The sequence below is a fragment of the Nothobranchius furzeri genome, chromosome 1 (assembly GCF_043380555.1).
Source record: "Nothobranchius furzeri strain GRZ-AD chromosome 1, NfurGRZ-RIMD1, whole genome shotgun sequence".
NCBI lineage: Eukaryota > Metazoa > Chordata > Actinopteri > Cyprinodontiformes > Nothobranchiidae > Nothobranchius > Nothobranchius furzeri.
In genome coordinates, this window is record NC_091741.1 from 87,628,311 (window position 1) to 87,656,100 (window position 27,790).

Genomic DNA, 27,790 nt, shown 5'->3' on the forward strand with positions numbered 1-27,790 from the left:
GCTACAGAAGCTGGCCCTAGGTATGTGGAATGTCACCTCTCTGCTGGGGAAGGAGCCTGAGTTGGTGTGTGAGGTGAGAGATTCCGACTAGATATAGCTAGACTCACCTTGACGCGTGGCTCTGGCTGCAGAATCAGTTTTCTTGAGACGGGTTGGACACTCTACCACTCTGGAGTTGTCCTAACGGAGAGGCGCCAAGCAGAGGTGAGCATACTGGTTGACCCCCATCTTGGTGCTTGTACGTTGAGGTTTACCCCGGTGAATGAGAGGGTTGTCCCCCTCTGCCTATGTGTATGGGGATGGGTCCTGACTGTTGTCTGTGCTTATGCACCAAACTGTAGCTCAGGCTACCCACCCTTTTTGGAGACCTTGGAGGGGTTGCTGGAGAGCACTCCTTCTGGTGACTCCCTCGTTCTGCTGTGGGACTTGAACTCTCACGTGGGCAACGACACTGAGACTTGGAGAGGTGTGGTTGGGAGGAACGGCCCCCCTGATCTGAATTTGAGTGGTGTTTTGTTACTGGACTTATGTGTTCTTGGCACCAAACATATTGTTAGAGTCTGATCCTGTCAAAAGAAGTTTAAATTCCCATTTCTGACAGAACTTCCAAAATGTTCTGGGGGAGGCAAGGGACACTGAGTCCGATTGGGCCATGTTCCGTACTTCCAATGTTGAGGTGGCCGACTGGAGCTGCAGCCGCAGGTGCCTGTCATGGTGGCAATCCCCAAACCCGCTGGTGAACACCGACAGCTAGGGATGCCATCAAGCTGAAGAAAGAGTCCTATCAGGTCTTTTTGGCCTGTGGGACTCCAGCAGGCCAAGCGGGTAATCACAGAGATCCGCCCAGAGTTCCTTAAGACTCTGGGTTCTGTAGGGTTGTATTGGCTGATGCTGCTCTGCAATATCACATGGAGATTGGAGGCAGTGTCACTGGACTGGCTGACCAGCTGCTTATCTGGGGTCGGGTCGCGGTGGCAGCCACCTAACCAGAGAGGCCCAGACTTCCCTCTTCCCATCCACTTGGGCCAGCTACTCTGGAGGAATCCAAGGCATTCCTTGGCCAGCCAAAAGACATAATCCTTCCAGAGTATCCTGGGTCTTCCTTTAGGTCTTCTCTTGGTTGGACGTGCCTGGAAAACCTCACCGGGAAGGTGTTCAGGAGGCATCCTAACTATATGCACAAGCCACCTTGCTCCTCTTCTCCTCCACAGGAGAAGCGGGTCTACTCCGAGCCCCTCTCGGATGACAGAGCTTCTCACCATCTCTAAGGGAGAGCATAGCCACCCTGTGGAGAAAACTAATTTTGGCCACTTGTATCTGCGATCTCGTTCTTTTGGTCACTACCCAAAGCTCGTGACCATAGGTGAGGGTTGGAAAGTAGATCAACCAATAAATCCAGAGCCTTGCCTTCCGTCTCAGCTCTCTCTTCACCACAACGAACAGTGACAACACCCGCATCACTGCAGATGCCGCACCAGTCCACCTATTGGTCTCTCGTCCCAGCTTCCCCTCACTCGTGAACAAGACCCCAAGATATTTAAACTCCTCCACTTGGGGGCAGGGCCTCATCCCTGACCTACAAGACATTTGGATGGGAGGAGCCGATTCTCATCCCAGCTGATTCACACTCGCCTGCAAACCGTTCCAGTGAGAGCCGGAGATCACGTTCTGATGAAGCCAGCAGGACCACATCATCTGCAAAAAGCAGAGACCTGATCCTTAGGCCACCAAAACAGGTCAGTCAACACCTTGGCTGCACCTAGAAATCCAGATTTCCAAAACTTAATTAAAATAAGAGGGGCCATTTAGATGTGCTGTAAAAGTTTCAACGTCTGAGCCTTTTATGCATGGTGCAGTTTGTCATTTTACAGTATCTGTAAAGTTATTTATTACTAAAAGGAGGCAGCTTAAGAAACAAACACAGAAGGTCAGCGAGGGTTTTTAAAACTAGATTTAATATAAGAGTGAAGACAAGATGGGTGTCAAATACATTATTAGCATTAGTGTCTCTGTGTCAAATAAGTGTAACTAATAGACAGAACTTGGCAGCGTATCCAAGAGCTGCCTGAGTCGGAGACATAGAGAGGAGGGATTAGAGCTTTCAGGCTGACCTCTAATCATCCAATTTAGATCAAACATCTTCACTTCCTTCTGCTAAAGTAAATCTTTATAAGTGTCAAAGGGCTGTCAGAGTTAAGCTGTTTGTCTGTTAATATTCTCTTTAAAGGGAAGGACCACCGTCTCCCTCACTGTGTATAATAATAACAATGGCATCTCCATTCCTCAAAGCAGAAGGCCGAATCATATAATTAGTTATTGCTTTTTAAGGGCCTTCTACTGAACTTTATTCAGCCTTTTTACGATAAAACTTTTAAACAGTTTATAAGAATAAGTGTAGTAAATTTGAGTTTAAGAGTAATTTACAAAAAAATCACTGTAAAAATTGTAAAAGACCTGATTACAAATTCTTCATTATCTAATAAATATTTTTTTCTGAATATAGAAAAGAAAAATCGGAGAGTAAATGATTTAATCAGAAAAATTTCTGATTTATTTATTAAAAATCTTCTGAGGATATGTGAATGATTTTAAAGAGCAAGTCACCTACCAGAGTCGTACTCCACCCACACTTCTTGTTGCACTAAAAGGAAGATTTGCCTGCTGAAATGACAGGGCTCCAGCTACACCAACAGCCCCGCCTTAACACCATCTGGATGATTTCTTTCCACCTCCCTTAAGCGAGAAAAGGAAGAAAGTTTTGTTGGAAGAGGCGAGTGACCCTAAGTCACATTGTTTCATATCAGATTGTGAGTTGGCCAAGGTCACCTAGGCCAGCTGGAGGCATGGCTGGCTCCAAGACTTGGCTGCTTCAATATCCCTCTCGTGGCAATACATCAGACACAGCACTGTGCATTTGTCACAATATACCATTTCAGTCAATAGTGAAGGCTGATTAAAATTCAAATGTAGTGCAGAGTTGTTAGGAAGTCAAGGAGGGTGTAACACAAGTTCAATTCAATTCAATTCAATTTTATTTATATAGCGCCAAATCACGACAAGAGTCGTCTCAAGGCACTTCACATAATAAACATTCCAATCCAGGTCAGTTCATTAAGCCAATCAGAATTTTTTTTTTCCTATATAAGGAATCCAGCAAATTGCATCTTTACAGCAATCCTCATACTAAGCAAGCATTTAGCGACAGTGGAGAGGAAAACTCCCTTTTAACAGGAAGAAACCTCCCAAGAATCCTGGCTCAGTATAAGCAGCCATCCACCACGACTCACTGGGGATCGAGAAGACAGAGCAGACACACACACACACACACACACACACACACACACACACACACACACACACACACCAAGCAATGTGTAATAAAATATGAAAGGAACTGAACTAAAGTCTTCCAAAGCATAGGAAGGTTTATGATAGCAAAACTGTTCACTCAAAACAAGACGAGGCTCAACACTATAATAAGCAAAAGGGGACTCCTGTACTTAACTATAAATACCTAAACCAGTTTGATGAAACTAATAAACACAAAAGGCCAGATAAACCCACAGCTGCAATTTCCAAAAACAAAACAGGAAGGTCTAAAACTAGCTACTCCTCTATTTCTCAAGCAGGAAGGTTAAAGTAGCTAAAACCAACACAAAACAAAGCTGAAAAGCTACTCGCACAACTGGTGGAAAACCGGGTCAAACACTCAAGCGGTCTAAAGAAACCGCACCACAAAAGTCTATAGTGTCTTAAAGACAACTTTAAACTAAACAGTCTCATGAACTATAAGTTCTCTAATTAACGGCAAGTTCTTCAAGAACAAACACAGTCCAAAGCCAACAGGAACAACAGCAAAGGTCTGATTTTCATTTCTGACTGGAGAGCTCAGCCTTATCCAAGCTTGAGCTTGTTGAGTGCAGATTGTTCTCAGCTGGTGCAGCGCAGCAGCGTGCCTCTCTCCATGTGCTGAAAGGGTTAACTGGAGACATGAGTCTGAAACCAGTATGAAAGGGCAGCTTGTGGGAGCTGTCCAGGGTGCTGAAGAGGAAACTTACTAGGGACTGTAACAAGAGTTGTAACCTAAAGAGGGCGCCACACTGATAGTTTTAGTCTGAATATTTATATTTTAAATAAGATGCACTAAAATGCCTAAAGTATGTCAACAGTACTGTTAGACACTCGTTTATGCAGTTTATCAGAATAAATGATGATTTGGGGGCCTTCTCAGTGGCCTCCAGATTCTATGAGACTGGGAGATCGGGATTCTAAACCTGGTCGGGTCATACCAAAGACCTTAAAAATGGAACCAGTGCCGTCCTGCTTCACATTCAGCTTTAAGAGGTTGGATTGGGGGGTAAAACCACCAAATATAGTTCCCGAGTGCAGCCACAGCTGCAGTTCACCGCTCCCCTCTGTGGGGATGGGTCAAATGCGAAGATGAATTTCACCAATGTGTGATGATGACTATGGGACTTTAACTTGCTCCTTAAAGACTTTTGTGTGTTATAGTTCATTTTTTAAATATTCTCTTTCTGTTTGATTTGCCTGAAAACATTATTTATTCTGTTATCATAGAGTTAGAACTTTTTATCTTAATTATTGAAGTTATAATAAATGTTTCCACTTTGTTCTCCTCTGCCACCTTTTTCTTCTACTTCTATGTCCCAAACCCATTTTTGTAATCGGTTCTGGAGCATAAAAGTAAAAAGCTGCACTGTAACTCTTGTTGATCCATCAAGTCGATCGAGTTTTCTCTCTGCTTTTCCACAGGAGGAAGAACTTGTGAGGGAGAGTCGTGGCTTTTACTTCAGGGGTTATGGACTTGGTCACTGCTTGCAAACCAAGGATGGTACTGGTGTGGAAGGAGCTACAGTGTTCGCACCACCACCCCCGATCACCATGTTCAACGGAGAAGTGCTGCACAAGCGTTTTGTGGACCGGGCCAAGCGGATCGACACCATATCCAGAGCCGTCTTTCCCTTGAGCTTTCTCATATTCAACATCTTCTACTGGGTCACGTATAAAGTGCTACGACATGAAGACATCCATGCAAATTTGTAAAAATACTTTTCGCCATTATTATGTGTTACTTTTTCTTCCCTCTGAACCAAAACTGCCTGTTTGATCTACATGAAAATGAGGAAAATGTGTCGAAAGGCATCACTGCTTCTCAGAGCCACAAAACAAAAAGGACAACTTTGTGCTCAGGTGCATCTTCAGAATCCCAGACATTGACAGATTAAGACTAGATTAATCTGAGTGGCTGTATGCTGGGGTAAGTGCGTTTTTGTTTTGATTTGCTCGGATCACAGGGCAGAACCCCTCCGGCACTTGTGGGCGTTGTTCCAGACGGTAAAGCTGATCCTGGCTGAATGAGACAAACGGACTTGAATTTTGACACAGCTTTAAATGAATGTTTTTACAACTTCAAATGAATCTATGTTGGGAAAGGGGAGGGCTCTTTGATATTTATGATTATTAATTAAACAAGGCTTAATGATTTTAGGTATGTGTAACTAAAAATTATATATAAAATGTAATAAATTGTATATAAAACAAAACTGTTAATTAAACTGCACAAAGCACAAATATGTATTTGCTTTTGTCAAAATTTAAATAAATTGTTATTCTGCCAGGAATCCAGTAATGGCTTTTTTCTAATCTGAGTATTTTGTTGATTATTGTGAGAAAATTAAAAATATAGGATGAAATTTAAAGGCTTTTTTCCAGCGCTCGAGAAATTCAATCACAGACTGCTGCATGACACTCAATTGCTTTTCTATTTCCATTAATAGCCCCCATCAGCTCATAAATCCCAGGAGGAAAGATGGCTTAAACTAAAATCAAAAGCATTACAAATGCTGCACATGTAAACAGACAATCGGCTCGCATGGGTTTAAGCCGTGAAACCACTCTCTACCAGAAGAGCTGTTGCTTCTTTCCCATCTCAGGAGTGACTTTGAAGGTGAGGAGAAGCAGGGATGTGGTGGAGGACGAATTGGTTTTTTAATGGGAAATCAGAGGGTTGTTTTATCAACTAATGAGTTTGAAAAGGGCTTGGCGTTCCAGTGCTAATGACAATGAATTCAGAGAGGCAGCTGGAAGCCTACTGTCCTTATTTCGACAATCCTAATCAACTCTTTTCTTTTTGTACGGGTCCCCTGTTAATGAAAAAGAGTGTGTTGGAATCCATTACTGTGTGAGCTCGTGCTTTGCTTTGATTTGACTTAATCATTCCTTCTAACAACATCCGACTTCAACATTGTTTTTTTATTGTGATATGTTGTTATTAGAGCAAAAGTTCCACATATTTTCAAGTTAGTGGCCTTCTGTCATCCAACCTTTGAGCTCAAAACTAACAAGTTTACCCTCATCATTTGTCCAGATAGCCTAAAGACACACTAGCTTGACAAACTCTATTATAGCATCCCTCATGCTCAGCCCTGACAGCTTAAGTAGATTTCTAAAATAAAATATGTGCATGGAAACGTCTAAACCATTGGCTGTGGCGTGTCACGGGCATTTCCCATCATTAATCCAAACTCTATAAGGATTAGTTCAGAATATTCTTAAATGGGCTTATTTTTGTTTTCCTGACTCCTGCAGAGAAGAGTTATCATGTAAAGGCACATTCAACGTTGAATTTGCTAAATCGTTTTGCATTTTGAGTGGTCAGGGTCATCTTAGTTGGTTAAGAGGATACAAGTTAAAGCAGTCCTAGAAAGGAGAGGTGAGCATGAGGGAGAGGTGAGCATGCGCTGACGGCCGATCACCGGATACACGGCAGCGTTTGAAGCTGATGGCAGCTCGTTAACAAACATCCACAAACAATTAAGACACATTTTCGCCTAATTTATTTACTGACAACGCAAAAAAATAATCTGGTAAGTATAACTCACTCAATCTGGAGGTAAGTGAAGAGAATTCAGAAAGTTTACTAAATTATATTGACGAAGTTTTCGAGTTATTCGTCATGGGTCCGAAGAAATCAGCAGCTGAGGCTGAAACACCTGGGATCAAGAGGAGCCGTCCTCAGGACTCGCCTGAGGCCTCATCTCCCCGGAAAGACGTATTAGAATTATTAGATTCTATAGATAAACGGCTTCTGGGATTTGAGGGGCGACTTCATCTGCTCGAGGTTCTTCACCAGGAGTTTCAGAACCTCCGAACATCTCTGGAGTTCAGCCAGGAGCAGGTTGAGCGGCTCGCTGCTGAGAACGCGTCTCTGCGGAAGTCCGTCTCTTCCCTGGAAGAGGGAATGATGCGGATCACCCTGGACAACAAAACTCTGAAGGAGACGGTTTTGGACCTTCAGGCCCGCAACATGAGGGATAATTTGGTGTTCGCAGGTCTGCCGGAGCAGACGGGAGGGGCGGAGAACTGCGAACATACAATCAAGAACTTTCTTCAGACAGAAATGAAGATACCTGAAGAAAAAGTTAAAAACATCACATTTCACCGGGTACATCGCCTTGGAGCTAAAAGAGGAGACAGCAGAAGACCTCGTCCCATCGTGGCTAAATTTGAACATTTTAAGCAGAAAGATCTTGTTAAAAGTCACGGAAGAGAGCTCAAAGGGAAAGATTTCAGCGTGAATGATCAGTTCCCGAAGGAGATTCTGGATCGACGCCGGGTTCTCTTTCCGCTGCGTAAAAAGTTTATCCAGGATGGGAAGAGAGCTGTCATCGCGGTGGATAAGCTTTATGTGGACAATAAACTTTACAAGGAGCAAGGAGTGACTGACTGGCTGTTTTAGCCCAACATCAGGTCAGACATTTACTATTCTTATCAGGATTCACTGGGTTTGATCACGTCAGGATTAAACAGCTGCTAAATCCGTTTTGTAGATGATAAGATCACCTGTTCTTCACCACCTCACACCCCTATTACCTTTTCTTTTTAGTTCTTACTTCTTTTTTAACCTATATCTGTAACTTCCCTTCCTTTTTACCTGCTTCTGTACCTTTACACCTGTATGGCACAACCACACAACTTTCCAACACTGCGTCAGACTCGACACACACACGCACACGCACACACATGCACGCACATGCACGCGCACACGCACGCGCACACACACACACACACACACACACACACACACACATATATATATTAAATTCACAGCACAATATCATAATTTATGCGTCAAATAATACAACCACAAACACTGTTGGATCTTTATTATTATTATTATTATTATTATTATTATTATTATTATTATTTACTTTTTTGTTATTAACATACTATTTATACATTTATATACTTATCCCATCTTATTCACATGAAGGCGTCATATTTTAGCTACTCACACACACATATATGGGTGCACTAAGATTTGTCTCATGGAACTACATGGAGCTGGCTCCATAGAGAAAAGATTAAAGATTTTTGATCAGCTAAAGAGAGTGCAAGCAGACGTAATATTGTTACAAGAGACTCATAGATCTGCCACATCCGCAGATGAACTTAAAACACCTGAGTTTCCCAGCATGTTCTCTGCCTGCTATAACTCTAGGCAAAGAGGTGTAGCTATTTTAATACACAAAAACATCAATTTCACAGTATTGGACACAGTTTCTGATCCAGAGGGTAGATTTATAATGTTAAAATTATCTGTACAGAACCAACGCTTATGTATCGTCAGCATATACTGTCCAAATATTGATGACCCTCCATTCTTTCATAATTTTTTCTCTGTACTCTCCGAACACTTGGACTGTCCACTTATACTTGGAGGTGATTTTAATTTTTGGATGAATTCCTTAACAGACTGGCTCAGTACAGCTGGGACTCAGCGCAATTGGCAATCCACTAACATAGTTAAACAGTACATGAGTGATTATGGGCTTTGTGATGCATGGCGATCTCTTCATCCTAACCGTAGAGAGTATACTTTTTTTTCGCACGTCCATCACTCTCACTCACGTTTGGATTATTTTCTAGTCAGCAGCTCATTGTTGGCTGACATTTCAGACACTGAGATACACCCCATAGTTGTCAGCGACCATGCTCCAGTTTCTTTAACTCTGGTAAATAAAAAGACAATCCCACCAAGCAAAAACTGGAGGTTTAATACATCACTGCTTAAAGACGAAGGTTTTATAGAATTTTTTAAAAAGGAGTGGGGTTTATATTTAGAACATAATGACCTGCCTGGAACATCAGCATCTATTCTTTGGGAGGCAGGAAAGGCAGTGATGAGAGGTAAAATAATCTCTTTCTCATCACATAAGAAAAAAACGGAAAACAAACGTATTCAGGAGTTAGAAGAAATCATCAAGTCTTTAGAGGCGTCCACAGAAGAAGAGTTAATGAGCAAATTACGTAAAGCTAAATTAGAACTTCATGGAATTATTGACAAAAAGACACAATTTTTAGCACAAAGACTACGAATAGAAAACTTTGAACATAGTAATAAATCAGGTAAATTCTTAGCTAGCCAATTAAAAATAAATAAAGAGAAAACTACCATATCTGCTGTTAAAGACTCAACCGGGAATATAGTATATGATCCTGAAAGAATAAACAACACCTTCAGAGACTTTTACCAAACGTTGTACTCACCACAGATAAACCCATCAGATAATGAGATCAATGAGTTCCTTGTGTTGAGGGTCTGACCTCATGAGGAAATTACTATGCAGTGATTTTCTCCAAAATGACTGTGCTTAAATTGCTCTGAAAAGCAAATAATCACATCAGTGCCAAGAAACTTCATTTCCCATGATGCTTTGCACACGGAAGCATTGTGATGACGTCACCGCCTGATACCAGAAACACGATCTGCGGGAGGCGGGAGCTTGGAGCTTTCCCGCGACTTCAAAGACTATAAATCATGAATGAGACAAAGAAACCTCGTTCTTTTGCCCAGGATACCTGGCGGTAAGGACACGCTTGTCGAACGCTCCGACAACTTGAGCACGCGGAAGCTCTAAGTGCCAAGTTGAGCCCACGCAACCGCTGGAAACTACACTCAACTCCATCGGGACCTGACTGGGAACGAGCGGAGCTCCATTCAGCTCTCAGAGACGCTGTAAGTTGTCAAACTCAGCACAAAAGAAACTTCGTTCTCTTTGTGTCCAGCCGTGGAGAAACACTCGTGGAGCCAAACAACGGAGAAAGCATCAAACCGACGGATGACGCTGAAAACTGCGGAGGAAACGGAGAACCGTCAAATCAAACAGCTGGGACGCCTTGCTGCTCATCTGGTGATCAGAAAACTCATTTTTTTCTCTCTCCTTTTCTTCTCCCGTTTCCTCTATAGTCCAGAATAAGCAATAAAACCGCGCTATTGCTTAAAAAGTAGCTTCGTGTTTTCCTCTTTCGCTCCCAATTCGTCCTTCGGGTCATTTTGAAAGAATAAACTGCTTATTGATCATCGCTAATATCTTTAGTCGTCAGCTCTGGCCAGGCTGCCGACTCATTTTAGATTAAATAATTTACAAGTGACCCTTTTGTTGTTTGTTAACTTTTGAAGTGTTTGAGTTAAGTTTTACTGTGATTCTAAGCCACTAAGTGTTCGGGAAAGTAGAAAACTTTACACATCCAGGTCTCCTGTTGAATGCGAGGGGAGGGGAAGAGCCCCACACACACTCACAGCTCACTCCCCCCACCTACTCTGGGGAAACAAAGACCCATTCATCTCACACACACACACACACACACTCACTCACACACACCACACAAACACCTCGAACATTATTTTGAATATACATCCTTTTATTATATCACATGGTTATTATTCATTTATGCCACTGTTTATTCATTTGACAAATTGTTAATTAAACGTTATAAAATTCAGATTTTCGTCTCCAGTAGCTTTGTTGTGTCGAAGAGAAGTCTCTGCTCCAAGGATTCTACGAACTTCAAGAAAGACTGATAGAGTTTTGGATTCAATTTTTCCCCGGTTAAAGGGGAATGGTGCCCCGTATATCTAAGAATATCTTAATTAATTAATAAATCAGTAAATATTTACATATTTACAGAATTTATTGAAGAATCCAAAAGTAAGTTGAAGCTTACTAATTGTTCGCTCCTAATAACCCCAACACTTGACAGGATAACACTTCCTAAATTATCAGACAGCCAAGTTACAGTCCTGGACTCGCCACTAACATCAGTGGAGCTCCAGGAAGCCCTTAAATCCATGACGAATAGGAAAGCTCCAGGTCCAGACGGGTTCCCAGTAGAATTCTACAAAGAATTCTGGATCATTCTGGCTCCAATATTTTTCAGAATGGTGAGGGAAATCGAAGAGAGCAGCAGATTACAGCCAAACATGAATTCAGCCAATATTAGTCTCTTGTTAAAACCAGGCAAAGACCCAGCATTTCCAACCAGCTATCGCCCAATTTCTCTTATTAATGTTGATCTCAAAATAATTTGTAAAGCCCTGGCCAAAAGATTAGAGAAGGTAACCCCCTTCATAATACACCCTGACCAAACTGGTTTCATTAAGGGTAGACAATCACCCACAAATTCACGTAGATTACTTAATTTGATAGATTTCTCTTACAGTAGAAACATAGAAACTAGTATATTATCTCTAGATGCAGAAAAAGCTTTTGATAGAGTTAACTGGAAGTTCTTATTTGCAACTTTACATAAATTTGGTTTTGGGAACTTCTTCATAAACTGGCTACAAACATTATACAGTTCACCAACAGCACGTGTCAGGACGAACGACCAAATGTCAGCTAGCTTCTGTCTTCAGAGGGGGACCAGGCAGGGATGCCCTCTCTCCCCCTCACTATTTGCTATCTTTATTGAACCACTAGCAGCAGCAATTAGGCAAACAACAGATATTAAAGGGATAAAGTGTAAGAAAATAGAACATAAGATCGGTCTTTATGCAGATGATGTTTTACTCTTTCACCAGAATTCTCAATCCTCTCTCTCCCAAGCAATAGAACTGATAAACTCTTTTTCCAGAGTTTCAGATTACTCTATAAACTGGTTAAAATCCACAGTTCTACCAATTAATTTCTCATTTGTCAATTTGCTTAATACACAATTGGAGTCAGGGAATATCACATACCTGGGAATTAATATATCTCCCAAGTTAGCAGATCTAACTAAACTGAATTACATCCCACTTTTAAGGAAAGTGGAAGATGATCTTGCAAGATGGAAATCCTTACCAATATCACTCATGGGGAGAGTTGCTACAATTAAAATGATGGTCTTACCCAGAATAAATTACTTATTCTCGATGATCCCAAACAAACCTCCAGCTGACTGGTTTAAATCTCTGGACTCCTCAATTACTAAATTCCTTTGGCAGGATAAACCTCCACGAATTAGCTTAAAAACGCTTCAGAAGACCAAAGACAGAGGAGGACTAGATTTACCCAACTTTTATTATTATTTCTTAGCCAACAGGCTGCAATATATACCAAGATGGTTGCAAGATAACCCATTAGACGAGTCCTGGTTAGATATAGAACAGACACTTTGCAATACGATAGAGCTTTCAGACTTACCATTTATTAGCCCAAGCATAAGAAAACATGAAAGCTTCAAAAGTATTAGTATCAGCACCTCTCTGACAGCATGGTGGGAGTATCTTAAAATGACAGAGTCTTCACTAGTACCATGCAGACGCACACCTATCTGGAACAATCCTGACATTTTGCAAAACAACAAAATGATGAACCTTCCGGACTGGAAAAATAAAGGAATCCTATACCTGGAACACATATATGAAGGATTGGACTTCATCCCATTTAATCAAATAGTCTCCCAATTTGGAATGGATAAGAACAGCTTTTCACCAAATTAAATCTGTAGTCAAACAAAAATTTAAGCTCAATAAAATAGAATTACAAACACCACCAAGGGTATTAGACTTTTATAATCTCAAACCCCCCAAACTACTGTCTAAAGTATATAAGACACTGTCCAAAATAGACGATAAAATTGCAATTCCTATTGAAAAATGGGAGGTGGATCTATCAGTTAGCTTTGACCAGGACTTCTGGTCCCAAACTTGTTTAAAAACATTTAAAATGATCAGACACCCCAATTTACAATTAATTCAGTACAAAATTCTACACAGAGTACACTATACAGGTCATCGGATGTTCAAGATGGGGTTTGTGTCGTCTGACACCTGTACACACTGCACAAACAATATTTCTGACGATTACATTCATGCACTGTGGTCCTGCCCACCTGTCCAGGAATTTTGGGGTAGAGTATGTGAGGATCTGTCAAAATGTCTGAAATGTCATATCCCAACTTCCCCCTCTCTTTGTTTACTGGGACAGCTGCACGATGTCCCGATTGCAACATCTTTGGTTCACGTGGTTCTGACTGCCATATGCATCGCTAAGAAAACTATCCTCTTGAATTGGAAAAATAGAGAAAGTCTCTGCATTAACCAGTATAGAAATCTTTTGTTAGATCATATTGCACTTGATATAGCCTCTGCTTCCACTTCAGATGAATCTCTCTGGGCTCCTTTGATCGGTTCCATCACATAGCGAGGGTGGGGGGCCATTGATGTTGTCCTGCGGGATGGTGTGGGTGGGGGGGTGTGGGGTCTGAGTTTGGAGTATCCGGATGTTCCCTGGAGGTGGGTTCACAGGGGGTGTCTGGGACTGGGGGGCTGTTGCCCCCCTCTGGAGGTGCTTGGGTTGCCTCGGGGGGTGGACTGCTGGCGGTTGTGAGTAGGGCCCCTTGGGGATCTTGGCGGCGGCCATGGGTCACTGCCTGGCGGCTGCAATACCCCTGGGCGGGTCTGGGTGGGGGCCTGGGGGCTCGGGGTTTGGGGGTGGCCGGCCCCATGTGGGGATCTGGGCGGGGCCTTGGGGGTCGGGTCCTGACATGTATGCTGCCGGGAAGAAGGCAGGAACACTCAGCAGTGCCTGGCCCGGGTTCGGGGGAATCAGGTAGACCTTGGCTCCTCTGCCGTTCCATCACAGGGGAGGGGGAGGTCCAGGACGGGGAGGACCAAACCTTACCTGGATGCCCCATGTCTTATATATTCTGGAAGTTGTGCAAATGCAGGGGTGGGCATAGATATTCTGCTGGGATGGGGCTGGGTTGGTGCCCTCGGACTCCGTGAGGCTCTGTAATGCTGCTGCTTTGGGCCCTGGCAGGATGGGCTGGGGTCTCCATGCCCTGGGTGGCAGTTTGACAACAGAGGTGCCTATTGGAGCCAGTAGGGGAGCTGGCTCCCTGGAGGGCTAAGCCCAACCAGCCATTCCTCCCCATCCCCGCATATTTCTCTCCTCCTGCTCCCTCACATCATCACACAAACATACACATAGGACCTTGGGGGGTGGGCAAGTCAGGGAGTGCGGGTAACGACCCCATTTCCACATTCCTGTGGCAACCTGCCCCCCAATTTTATTTGCACCTTATACACTTCCACTGACGACATTCCACACAAACACACACTTAGGGCCTTGGGAGTGAGCACATTCAACGGCATTTGGCAGGGGGATATTTCAGCCTCCTCCCGAGTGCCGGTGCCCACTTCCAATTTTAACCCGCACTTAGACACTGATGGCTGAGGGTGTAAGTGGGGTGGTGCGGTGGCATCAGCTGGCATATGCCGGATGATGCCCGCACTGCCCACTCACCACAGCCATGGAATACACCTCATGATCACACAACACTATATTGGAGCAGGTGGAGGGAGACTAGGGGTCTTAGCCACCTCTGTTGTTGCTAGGCTTCCTGGGGCTGGAGGCTAGGAGGGAGATCTGGCCATCTGGTTGGGGTCTGGGGTGGTGGGTTGCTGTGCTCAGCGTTGGGCGGGGGAGCCTGCTCATCAGCACCCCAGCAGAAAGGGTCAAACTCTGGTTACCGGTGATGGTTGTACCCCATGTGCAGCAGTACCGGGACCAGAGTTAATAGGGTGTGTATGGGGAGCATGAGTGAGTGTCCGGCGTGCATTTTTGTAAGTCTTGGGTTGTATGTGCATGTGTGAGCATGAGGGAGGGAGTGTGTGACTGTGTTTGTGTATGACTGTATGTCAGGTGGGGCCTTTGGGTCCTCCCCTCTCCTGGAACTTCTCTTGATGATATAGATCTTTGTCCCCCCTCCCCCTGCCACACCTGGTGTGGGGGCTTGTGCCATGGTCTGCCTGAGTGTTCGTGGCAACCGGGTCTGGGGGTTTAAGATTTTGGCATCTGCCTGATAGATCCCGGTGGCTGCCTGGTGGGGTCTGGGTCCCTGGGCTCTGCTGGGTCCCCGGCGGGGGTGGTCACCCCTGGGTCCCGGGTCGCTGGGTCCCGGGCTCGGCCGGCTAGGGGGTGGGAGGCTGCGGGCGGGCCTGTGGGCTTGCCGCTGATATCTCCAGGGACTCTGCCGGCTGCTGGTTGTGGCCCCCCGGGGCGATCCTCTGTGCCTCTTCGAGGGGGGCGGGGGCCTTTCTGGTTGCAGTCTCCTTGGGGTTCCTGCATTTTGGGGCAACGCCTGGATCTCTGGGACTTGGAGCTCCCCCCGTCTCCTGCGCATCTTTGGGGGGCGGATCTGTGGTCCCTCACACTCTGTTGGACGCTCCTATAGAGAAACCTTAAATAAACAAGCGCGTGTACACACACAGGTGCTCACATGGTGCTCTCAAAAGTATGGGCTTGGGCACGTTCAACACATGTCTTAAGACTATGGGGGGCACTTAATGCATTGTGATTTATTATCGTGATTCTTCAGTTAAGCAATGTTGATTAAATGTATGATATATATATATATATATATATATACATATATATATGTATATGTGTATATATGTATATATATATATTGTTTTTTTTGTTTTTTTTTCATCAAGTTGACGCAGTGATAGATAGATCTTGTTGTATTGTTGTTGTGTCCCTTTTTTTGTGTCCTTTTGTTTTGTTTTTTTTTTGTCTTTTTCTGCAGGTTTAGAAGCAGACTCTTGTTCATTGTTTATTTTTGTGGAACCCCCCCCCCCCCCCCCCCCCCCCCCCTCCTCTCTCTCCACCTTTTCTCTTCCTTTCTCTTTCACCTCTGTCTCCGTGTCTGGTCGGAATTACAAAGCATTCAACAACAATAACAATAAAGTTTTAAGTATCAGGCGTGACATTAAAAGCAAACGCTTTGATGCTCCACCTGAGAATAAATCTGTAAGGCTTGTCACCAGCATTCAGACATCAATTCTGCTTGCTTCACAGCCAGACAGGACACGGTTAAAAAAAAATAAATAAATAAATAAACTGTCCTAGAATTTAAAACCATATCTTAATGATTATTTTTGATTATAATGGAGTTTTTCATGCAGGCGGAACATAGTCTCCTACAACTATCTCCTGTATTAGCTTCATGGACTCATCTATCTTGACTTGAGACAAGGAAGGCTGTTGTTGTTTTAACATCCAGGAAATGGAGGAGCATGTCTCAGTAGACGCTAATTAGCATTAGCAACTCCACCACACAGCAGAACACCTCCAGGCTGGTGTTATTTGTGGAAATAAAACATCAACGTTGCAGAGCTAACTGTTGAGTTATGTTACTGTTAGCCAATCAGAGCAGAGACGTGATTAATTATAATCAGAAAAAACATTTTTTAAATGGTTTTTCAGTCACCTTGAAGAAAGGCTGACAGTCTGTACTTAAGATTCCCTAAACTGGAGTCTTCATAAGATTGTGGAAAACTCAAACACTGCTCTTGTTCTAAATTGGTAATGGTATTGTTTTGATTCATTTGCAACCAAAATAGAAGCTTTTCTAAACTCACAACTCCAAATAAGCATGAAAAAATAGGATGAATTCTGGTACACTTGCATCAGGGAAATGTTTCTGTAGAATGGACGTTATTTTGAGGAGAACGAAAAATCAATAAATTGCAATAACGCAAAACCCTAACTTTGCTGACCGGACTCAAACACTTACTTTAATTTCCCACTACATCTCAAGGGTGCGATGACTTCATCAGATCCCGAATCCTAAATGCAGGTCTTGTCACAAGGCAACAGAACTGAAAACAAAATTACCTGTTTTCTGTTTCAGAAACTGGTCCCAGAAGAAGGATGGAACTAAATGAAAACATGAAATATTCATTGTTCCAACCTGCCTTTAGTGGCCTTCAGAATTGGTGGTGGTGCTCATTTGAAGACCGTCTCCTGGGAAAGCACAATGATGATTCAAGCACATGCTCAAGCTACACGAGTGTGTGAAAGCACACATTGAATAGGAAGGCAAAGAACAAGCATCATCCCTGGGCTGCAACTATTTATGGATGTAAGAAATTACGTAGGTTTTAATTTGGAATGATGCTGAGTTTGTATCGTTGCAACTTTGTTTATTTTATATGGTCAAATTATGTGAAGCTTGAGAAATGACTGCAAAAAATTATCATGCAAAGTTTTGTTGCAAATTTGTGACATTAAGTCCAAGTTATTGCTTGCATTGTTACCCTCTTTTCTTCCCAATTTGGTCATCATTTTCTCGCAATACTGATTCTCTGCATTTAAAGTCATACAAGTTCCAAAGACAAACTATTCTGTGAGAACCTTTTCCTTGCTCCTGTTCATAATTCACTCGATATAAAATCTTGCAACTCACATGAAAAAACTGGGAACTGTCATGAACTCTTCCTCCTCCTGACCTCCTCTGCGGGCCGGGCTGACGGGGCACTCCAATTCCCAGCATTCCCGTCACCGACGCTCTCGGTGACATCACCACGCGGAAGCTATATAACGAACTGTCACCGCTGAGCTGTCATTCAGTCATCATGACAGACGCCAAACCGAAGCGATCCAAATCTAACCCAAAACCAATCCAGGAAAGTGATCTTTCCACGCTGTCTAACCTCCACCACGACAGCACCCTACCAAACGGAACCGCAGTACAGCCTCATTATCTCATGTGCGCCGTACTGCCGTCCTTAGAGCAAGCTGCGTGTTCTGTTCGGACCAAACGCCAGCCTCTCCGCATCTGGGTCACACAGCCACGCTACATTACCTCCGCTACACTCCAGTTCAGCACACCGAACCTGGCAGGAACTCTCACAAACGTTTTGAGACATTTTAGAAAAACCTTCACAAGTGCTGGTTGCAATTTGTCACCAACAGTCGTGGTCTCAATGAGATACTGGCTTTTAATGGAAACACTGGTGATTATGTCTGATCATTGTGTCCTTGTTGTCTCGTTCAAGGGTAAGCAGCATGCTACCCAAACCCATTTCGACTGAATGTCAATGGTGCCACACTGTTGAAACTGAGATGCAATCTTTGAGCAGGCATCAAAACAGCTGTGCCTCTCTGCACACTTTCACATACATGAAAGCAGGAACACAGATTCACCTCTGACTCAAATAATCATATATTGTACTCTCCAAAACCTGATCTATAAGAAAGTAAAAAATAAATAAATACATGTTTTACACATTTTATCTTATTTTTATTCTATAAACAAAATATATATATTTTAAATTTGCAAATAAATATTCTTAAAATGTTTTTTAATGCAAAAGTTGCTTGGCTACAGTTCTTAAAACTAGCAAAATAATCTTATTTCATATTTATTAGCTAGTTTTAAGAATTCTAGCCAAGCAACTTTTAGGTACTCTGCTGTCAGATTTTTTTTTTTACTCAAAATAAGAAAATGTGGACCTTTTTTAAAGGCATACTTTGAAACGTTTTCATATTATTAAACCATTTTCTTGAGCCAGTATGTGCTAAAATAACCATCTAAAGGGTTAATGAAATGTCACCCAGACCCTATCACCCCTTCTGGCCAGAATATTCCACTGGCTGCTTCACAGTTGCCGATCCGGTCCTTTGGGAAGAAAAATATTGAGGTGACATACCTGGTGCTGCAGTCTGGCTTCAGCGTGTTTCCTGCATGTTTTAGATCATGAACACAGCTGATTTGTTTAATTTCCAGCCCTCAATTTCATTGTACCCCCGTGCAATGACAATAAAAGTCTATTCTATTCTATTCTATTCTATTCTATTCTATTCTATTCTTAGTGATTAATCACTTCTGTAGATACTCAAGGAAGGTTGGGAGACGTTTCAGCTGTTAGATTAAGTTGTTTAGAAGTAGGGATGTCCCGATCAGGTTTTTTTGCCCTCCAGTCTGAGTTCGAGTCATTTGATTTTGAGAATCTGCCGATACCAAGTCCCGAGCCGATACTTTCGATACATTAAAAAATAAGAAAGAAAAGGAAGAAACAGTTCCAGAATGTTCCTTAATTTTTTATTTAATTACCTTTTTATTTTAATTTTTAACAACAGATCACTTCTGTGAGGTAGCTTGATCAATCAAGTAATAAAAAACAAATTCTTCACTTTTGGACTTTATTGCAAATATAAAAAGTCTAATATAAAAACAGATAGCACTTCAACTTAAAATACCTGGCAGGGGTCTATTTTGCCTCGGCCCCCAAAATGCTTAGATACGTCCCTGGGCATGGGCCGGAGTTTTGAAGATGATCTCTGAATTGTATCAACTATATAAATACTACATGCTGATGAATTATTGCTTTATACAGGTACCGACGTCTAGTGGGATAAATCTACCTTCATTTTATTTTTTTAAGAACGTTGTTTTGTTTTCTTGGTTTTTATTTTCCTATCTTACTGTCCCGTCTGTCTCTGATCTTCCTGCATCTCCCAGTCCTCCAGAAAACTCCTGCCTGCTTCCTTCTTTTTCACCTCACAAGTAACTTTTTAACTAGCAGATCAAATTGATCTATTGACCGCAAAAAAAGCGGAGTGTGCGCTGCGCTGCCCGGCTGCGCCAGTGACGAGCCTGCAGCGGGGGCAGCGCGAGCGCGTCCACATGTAACCGGGCTTAGCCACACTGCTTCACCCTAATCACGATCTCTGCGTTGTGGAAAAGACGAATGATTCCAAGGTTCGGATTCAATCCAACTGGTGACACATTTATTCTTCCTCCATTACAGCTCTGCACAGAATGGAATAGAACAGTTCAGCAGTAGTGACAAACATCCAACCAATCTCGGCTCATCTTCCTCCATTACAGCTCTGAGCGAAGGGCTTTTTTTATTTTTATTTAAACAAAATGAAAAACGAAAAATATATGTTTCTTTTGATCCGTAATTTTTTACATCTTGCCACAACAAAAGAACTAGGACATTCACGGATACCACCAGCTAACCTATGAATGATATTTAAAATATCTAACAATTCACATGAAGTGAAAATAAAATGTACAAATTCTCCCAAAAGTAACAGAAAACAATAGCATACCTGCACAGAATGGAATAGAACAGTTCAGCAGTAGTGACAAACATCCAACCAATCTCGGCTCATCTGTCCATGAGAAAAACGCTACATGTTAACCAGGCGCACAGCGCGGGAAAACCCGAGTCGGCTCACTCTCACATTCGCTGCAACAATAAGACCTTAACTTTGGCAAATCTATTCCATCCTCCGTCATACTACACAATAACACAGTCAAACATCTTACCAATGTTTTAACTAAGAGAACATGCAACACTCCGAACTTTATAACGACATTCTGACAGCAAACAGCCGGAGCTCCATGAAAAACGTACCTTCCTCCATTACAGCTCTGAGCGAAGGGAAGAAAGGAAGTGACGTCACAGAATGCGACAACAAAAATAAAAGCATCAAACTAAATTCCCTGAAAATATCACAAAATATGCTCTTAAAATAAAGATCTCACGAAGAGAACGAGGAACAGGTGAACAAATAAAATTATTTAGAGTAAAGAAACAAAAGAAAACCCTAGATTACCAAATAAATAGAATAAATTGAGGGATTTTGGTGGAATGCATTATATATTTCTTTTCTTCCATGCTACATTCACCCCCCCCAAAATGACAACAAAATCCTGTTCACCTGCCATACTGGCTGTTGCACATCTAACCCAGAAACATAACATCCTGACAGATTTAGAGTGGGATTGACCTAAAGAATACCATCTTCATACTCAGCTGTATAAGCTACCTGTGTGAACAGGTCCAGAGAAATTTAAAGGGTGATCAAACCTAAACTTCTCACGGAGCAGTATGATGCCGAATACACCAAACCACCCACCTACTAGTGCCTCATGTTAAAGTCGACCATACAACCATAAAGAAAAATTGAAATCTTCAAAAATAAGCTGAGTGAGCCCAAAGATTTATTTTCTAAATAACCCCACTAAAACATTGTGAGTAAAGACTGTGACTTTCTGCTGAGTGAACTGGTAAACTGTTTCAAGTGAAGTGACTTCTGCGCCATAGACTCTACTAAGCGGTCAACTCTCTTAACCACCCTACCAACACGTGTCCTGACTACACCCGATGCATCTGCTTGCCCAAGAACTTTGCTGGATGGACCCTGATCTCTAGCGGCAACCAACGTACCTGTCACATCTGTCAAGTAGTTATCCGTCTCAGCTGATGGTGCTGCAACTGGATCATCATAATCTGACAGACGAAAAGCCTCAGGAGGCCCTGTGCCACCGCTCTCAGTCCCTACGTGACATGACTGTTCTTCTGATTCATCAACACTGAGATCTGGCATGTCACTGTGCACCCACACACAGGTACCGTCTCCTGAATCCACTTCATCCACCGAATGGATCGTATCCCCCGTAGAAGATCTAGTCTCAGACTCGTCAAAGCTGCATGCAATTTCATTCAACTCGTCCCCTGCAGCCTCAATGGGCAGAAAGCTGATGTCCAAAATGAGGTTTCGGTGCACTACTCTGACGTTGCCTTCATCATCCTCCAGCTTGTATATGTGCATCTTGGGCGATTTGTCTATGACTGTGTAGATTTTTGAGTCCCACTTGTCGGCCAGCTTTTTTTTTCCTCTCTCACCTTTATTAGCAAGGAGGACCCTATCTCCCACATTCAACTCAAACCCTTTGACCTTCCTGTTGTAGTCTTTGGCCTGCTTATCCTGCTCCTTTATGGCATGCTTTTGAGCAATGTCTGCAGCCTCTTTCAGATAACACATCAATGTCTTGGCATAACTGCTGTAGTCAGTTACCACTGGGTCATGCAGCACCTGTTGGAACATGATATCGACTGGCAGTCTTGGAACACGACCAAACATTAAGTGGAAAGGAGCGTATCCAGTTGTCTCATGTATTGTCGCATTATATGCAAATGTCAGAGTTTGGATTTGTTGGGGCCATCTTGCCTTGTCCCTCAGTGGCAGTGAACGTAGCATATTCCCCAAAGTCCGATTAAATCGTTCGGTCCCTCCGTTTCCCATCGGATGATAGGCAGTGGTGTGCGACTTCGATACTCCAGACAGTTTGAGTAATTCTGTGACAAGCTCGCTCTCGAAATTGGCACCTTGATCCGTGTGGATCCGCTCTGGAAAACCATAAACACAGAAGACATGGTCCCACAGCTTCCTGGCAACCTGCTTTGCTGTTTGGTTCGCACATGGAAAGGCATGAGCCAGCTTGGTGAAATGGTCTGTTACCACAAGTACATCCACAGAGTGTTGTTTGTTGTCCTCTGCACTCCAAAAATCCAGGCACACCAACTCCATGGGAGCTGAAGTCCTAATACTTTCAAGCGGAGCTCTTGCTGAAGGCTCTGGGGTCTTAGCCAATATACATCTCTGACAGTACTTTACGTAGTTTCTGATCTGATGCTCCATTTTTGGCCAAAAGAACCGTTGCTTGGCAAGATCGATTGTCCTGGCCTGCCCTTGATGTCCAGCTAAGTCATGCACTCCACACAAGGCCTTTTTCTCCAAACTCCTGGGTAAGACAAACTGGTGCCTCTTTTGCTTACTTAAAGGATCCTTTATAACTCTGTAGAGGACACCATCAAGAATTCTGAGCTTCTCCCATTGTTTTACAAGGGCAAGAGCCCCTGAATCAAACATCTCTCTTTCTCTCCTTGAGGGCCTCCTTTTACGGTCCAGAAAAGGGAATATTTTAGAGATGATGGGGTCTTGTTCTTGACTCTGTCGAAGTTCTTCCAGGGAAAAAGCTGGTAATGGATCTAGTCCTACTGATCCAACTTGTTGAATGGTCTGAATCAACTGCGTTGCCCTAGACTCCATAGACTCACTCCACTGGTCATGCACATCAATGAGGGCTTTCACAACTGTGTGACTTGACAGGTGAGATGTGCTAGACTCAGCTGCATTACTTCGCGCTGGCCCTCTTGCCCGGTGACACTGAACTTTAAGGCGGAGAACATCTTGGATTGCATTTTCACCAAATCCATCGCACTCACCAAGCAGACTATCATAAGGCTCAGTAATGAGCCTGTGACCAACTGTTTTAGAGAAAGGGTCTCTGCTGAGAGTGTCTGCCACAACATTTTTGCTTCCTGCGATATGCTTGAGGTCAAACGTGTAGGGAGCAAGTTTGGCGACCCAGCGCTGTTCACAGGCGTCTAGTTTTGGTTTTGTCATGATATACGTCAATGGATTATTATCCGTCCATACTGTGAAAGAGTTACCCTTTAGCCAATGGCTAAATTTCTCACACACACTCCATTTCAGGGCCAGAAATTCAAGTCTGTGGGCGGGGTACCTCTTCTGAGAGCCACTCAAGGTCTTACTAGCAAAGGCTATGGGTCTTGCTTTGCTTTCGCCCTCTGTTATCTGTGACAACACAGCACCAAGTCCATCTAAGGATGCATCAATGGACAAAATCAAGGGACGTGAGAAGTCAGGATGAGCAAGGACCACACAATCCATCAAACTCTCCTTCAACCTGTCCAGAGCAACATCACATTCCGGAGTCCAGTCGTCAGGTTTGAGCTTCCGGTAAGTGCCTGCATTTGCCTTCGACTTCCCTCGTCGTTTCTGTCCGGCAGTGAGAGCAAAGAGTGGTTTAGAGATAGAGGAACAATTTGGAAGGAAGTGTTGGTAGTAAAATACCATCCCCAGAAAAGATTTGATCCGTCGGACTGAGGGCGTACATCCGTCATCTTCCATCAGATCGGACTTTGACATTTTAGATATAACTTCGACCTTTGATGGGTCCACAGCTACTCCATTGCCATCGATAATATGACCCAAAAACTTTACAGATGCTCGCATAAAATGGCACTTCTTCGGACTCAACTTTAGGTTATGCTCTCTCAGCCGCTGGAAAACGACCTCTAGTCTCTTCAGAGCCCCCTCTTCAGTTGGGGCAAAGACGAGCAAGTCGTCTAGATAGCATAACAGGCTACTGAAGTTCAAGTCGCCAAATATGCTCAACATCATGCGCATGAAAGAAGCTGGGCTATTGCAGAGCCCCTGTGGCATTCTGTTGTATTCGTGGAGGCCCAGTGGTGTGGTAAAAGCTGTATACTTCTTGTCCTCTTCGGCCATGGGAATATTGTAAAAGCCGGACGTCAGATCCATTGTGCTGAAATACACATTTCCTCCCAAGGCGGCCAGGCAGTCAGACTGATGGGGAAGAGGGTGGGCATCTTTGAGAGTCCTGGCATTCAACCACCGAAAATCCGTGCAGATCCTCAAGCCTCCATCCTTCTTCCATACCATCACCAACGGTGACGCGTATTCGCTCACAGACTTCCGAATAATCCCCTGCTCCTCCATTTCTGTCAGGACTTGCCTTAACTTGTGGTAGTGAGCAGGTGGGACTCTCCGATAAGGAAGACGAAATGGACGGTCATCGGTTAATCGTATGCGATGGACGAAGCCCTTTGCCTCACCACAATCCAACGCATGCTTGGAAAAGACATCATCGTAGCGCTCAAGTAGCTGAACCAGTTTTTCTTTCCCTGCATGATTGGTATGACAAGCGCTTATGTCGAGGTCTGCAAGACCAACATCCCTTAGCCTCTTTTCCAAGTCCAGCGGCCGGTCAAGCCCAACACTCTCCTCTGAGACAGGTGTTTCGGTCTGTAAAGATCCTTGGAAAATCTCCACATCTTCTACAGCAATGCAAGGTGACACATCAGCCAATTTGCAATTTTTCCTGAGCGTAACAGGTTTTTCGGACAGGTTTGTGACTTTCATCGGGACCCATCGGTCACCCCACAAGGGTGTAATGATGCGACCAACCATGATGTTTCGAGGCATGGACTTTGATGAGGTAGGTTCTACAATAATCGTGCTCCCAGGTGACATGGGGGAATCATTGGGTAACCTGCCCCAAACAAGGTGCTCTTGTCTTGCTAAGAGTGTGACGGATTGTCTGAGTGTGACAGTGCCGATTTTTCCAGGCAATTGTCCACCCTGCCAACGGGCTGTGCTCGCCATGAGATCCAAAAACTGTTCACACCCAGGTGATGCTGCCTGATTACTGCTGGAAATGAGACGCCAGTAATCATCACTTGTTTTTAGCTGATGCATGAGAAACTTGATCACGTTTGTACCAATGATTAAGTCATCTCTTTGACCTGGAACGACGAGCACTGGAACCAAGCAACTTTGTCCATAAATCTGGAGTTCAACTTCGTACATGTTTTTAGGTTTAGTGAGCTTCCCACCGCATCCAACCAAGACCACCTCCTGTGTCAAGGTTTTTGGTTCTGACAAAACTTTTTCTTCAACCAGTTTTTTCTCTGCTTCTTCACTAAATGTACAGGCCATGGAGCCAGAGTCTAACATCCCTTGCAAATGACATTTGTGGTTCACAATAACTGGGGCGTAAAACAGTTCATCATAAGGCTGCACTGTATGGGTGTGTTGCATGATCACTTTAGCTTTCTCTGCAGCTACCCCACAGGCATTCACATAGCACTGTTCAATTTCACTGTCACAGTTGAGGGTTTGTAACTCTTTACCCACACATCCCCTCTCCAAATGCGGGTTAATCAGTTTAAATGCTGCTGCTCTTCGGTTGGAGGCATAAGTTGGGCATTTTGCCTGAAATCATCAGTTGGGCAGTTCCTCCTGATATGACCAGGTTTAAAACAGGACAAACACAAACGGTCCCGTCTACAATGCGCCAAAGTTGAATGGTCTCCGGTCTGGCAAACCCTACAGGACTTTCTTTGGGACTGACTATATGAAGGTCGTCTGGACACTGATTGGTTGCTCTGAGCAAGTGTGCGGTCAAGCAGACTAATGAGGGTCTTTATGCAGTTGTCTTCTAACTGAGGGGTGGGACAAACACTCACCTCAGCCTGAACAGAGGATGAAACAGGAGAACCAGATGGAGTAGGCTCCTCAGCTGCAGGTGCTTGAACATGTGATGTTAAGCGTCTTGCTGAGTTTGGATGGTTTGGCTTGGAGACCACTCGCTCTTTCATCTCGATCTGATAACGGTCGACATGTTCCTGTATCTCCATAGCAGTCCATTTGTCTGGTGCTTTAAACCGCAATACTGCAGCAAGAGAAGGATCTGGACAATACTTAACAAACATCATTGTTACCTCTCGGCTTGGCTCATCAATATGCCGCCCTTGCCTGCGCAGGCCCTCTTCAGCTACATCAATGGCCTTGTTGAGGCGGAGCCAATATTCAACTGGATTCTCTCCTGGCATAGGCACAGTGCCGTAGAAGTCTGCGAGAGGCATGCTGGAACATGTGGCTTCACCAAAATGTTGTTTCAGTATGTCAATGATGACTTTGGGATTCTCCTGAGGCTTCAATGTAGGGTTGCTGCGTAGTGTAACCTTCACTATGTCTCTGGCTTTGCCCATTAGCTTGGATACGATTTCATGTTGTTGCTCTGCCTGTGGTACGCCTCTCTTTCTCAGGTATGTATCCATAAGCTCCTCCCACTCATATACAGACACCCTGTCTGATGCATCTCCTCTAAAACTAGGGGGTTCTCTCACATCAGCCTGTAAGACCAACTTCATACCAGCCAGATTATGTGTAAAATTCATAGCAGTCTGATCAGAACCTGAGTTCTGAACATATGAATCTTTGACCTCATCTGCCTTACTATCTCCCTTTAACTGAACTGATATAGCTTGCCCCACTTGCTGGGCAATGTGTGTGATGAGATGGCTTAAAGCTGGATCACTAACATCTGAAGTGACGGGTACCTGATCAGTGACTTTTTCCGAATGTGCTGGATGACCAGGTATCCGTGTGGAGCTAAAAGCTGGTGAACCAACATCGCCTAAATTTCGGACAGGGGTATTGCAAAGCTCTCTCAAAAACCTTCCTCTGCCTAAACCCAGGGCATTACCTATAGCAGAACCGTTATCTTCTTCACCAAATTTGGAAGCCATCTTGACAAACGTAACTCTGTATTACAGAGAAATTAACAATCTTAACCAATAGTAACTGTAGAAAACTTGTTTCACACCAAGCGGAAAAAAAAAAACCCAACAACGAATAAATGAATAAAACTGACAGAAATATAACCTTCTTGTTTTTGGTGTCCTTTCAACAGCGTGTAAAATAACTTTAATGCTAACTTCTTTAAGAGAACCTTGTGTTGATAAACTGCAGTTCCGGCGACCAAGCTGACGTTGATCTACGATGAATCCGGGTCACGGCACCAATGTAACCGGGCTTAGCCACACTGCTTCACCCTAATCACGATCTCTGCGTTGTGGAAAAGACGAATGATTCCAAGGTTCGGATTCAATCCAACTGGTGACACATTTATTCTTCCTCCATTACAGCTCTGCACAGAATGGAATAGAACAGTTCAGCAGTAGTGACAAACATCCAACCAATCTCGGCTCATCTTCCTCCATTACAGCTCTGAGCGAAGGGCTTTTTTTATTTTTATTTAAACAAAATGAAAAACGAAAAATATATGTTTCTTTTGATCCGTAATTTTTTACATCTTGCCACAACAAAAGAACTAGGACATTCACGGATACCACCAGCTAACCTATGAATGATATTTAAAATATCTAACAATTCACATGAAGTGAAAATAAAATGTACAAATTCTCCCAAAAGTAACAGAAAACAATAGCATACCTGCACAG

General features: G+C 43.5%; 2 protein-coding genes and 1 long non-coding RNA gene across 5 annotated transcripts in view; 1 reads left to right on the top strand and 2 right to left on the bottom strand.

The window, feature by feature from the left end:
• The window catches only part of glra4a (glycine receptor, alpha 4a), an 81,052-nt gene extending 74,524 nt beyond the window's left edge, over nucleotides 1-6,528 (top strand). For 2 of the 3 annotated variants that reach the window (XM_015947503.3, XM_054739153.2), the window contains exon 9: nucleotides 4,774-6,524. In XM_015947503.3, coding sequence (XP_015802989.1) covers nucleotides 4,774-5,064 — 291 coding nt within the window. In that variant the 3' untranslated portion in view covers nucleotides 5,065-6,524. Of the gene's footprint in view, nucleotides 1-4,773 lie in introns of all 3 variants that reach the window. The other variant, XM_054739154.2, reaches the window with a different exon arrangement.
• The window catches only part of LOC129162879 (uncharacterized), a 60,485-nt gene that overhangs the window by 11,252 nt on the left and 21,443 nt on the right, over nucleotides 1-27,790 (bottom strand). The window lies entirely within an intron of this gene.
• LOC139069865 (uncharacterized) lies at nucleotides 19,847-27,235 on the bottom strand. Its single transcript, XM_070551049.1, has 2 exons — nucleotides 26,012-27,235; nucleotides 19,847-19,953 (listed from the first exon to the last, which is right to left on the bottom strand). The coding sequence occupies exons 1-2, from the start codon at nucleotides 27,074-27,076 to the stop codon at nucleotides 19,915-19,917; spliced, it is 1,104 nt and encodes a 367-aa protein (XP_070407150.1). The 5' UTR covers nucleotides 27,077-27,235; the 3' UTR covers nucleotides 19,847-19,914.

Coding starts and splice junctions, on each gene's coding strand:
- LOC139069865 (XM_070551049.1), bottom strand. CDS start 27,076: ATGGCTTCCAAATTTGGTGAAGAAGATAACGGTTCTGCTATAGGTAAT. Junction 19,954..26,011: donor CATCCTCTGTTCAGGCTGAG/GTGAGTGTTTGT, acceptor TAATGGAGGAAG/ATGAGCCGAGATTGGTTGGA.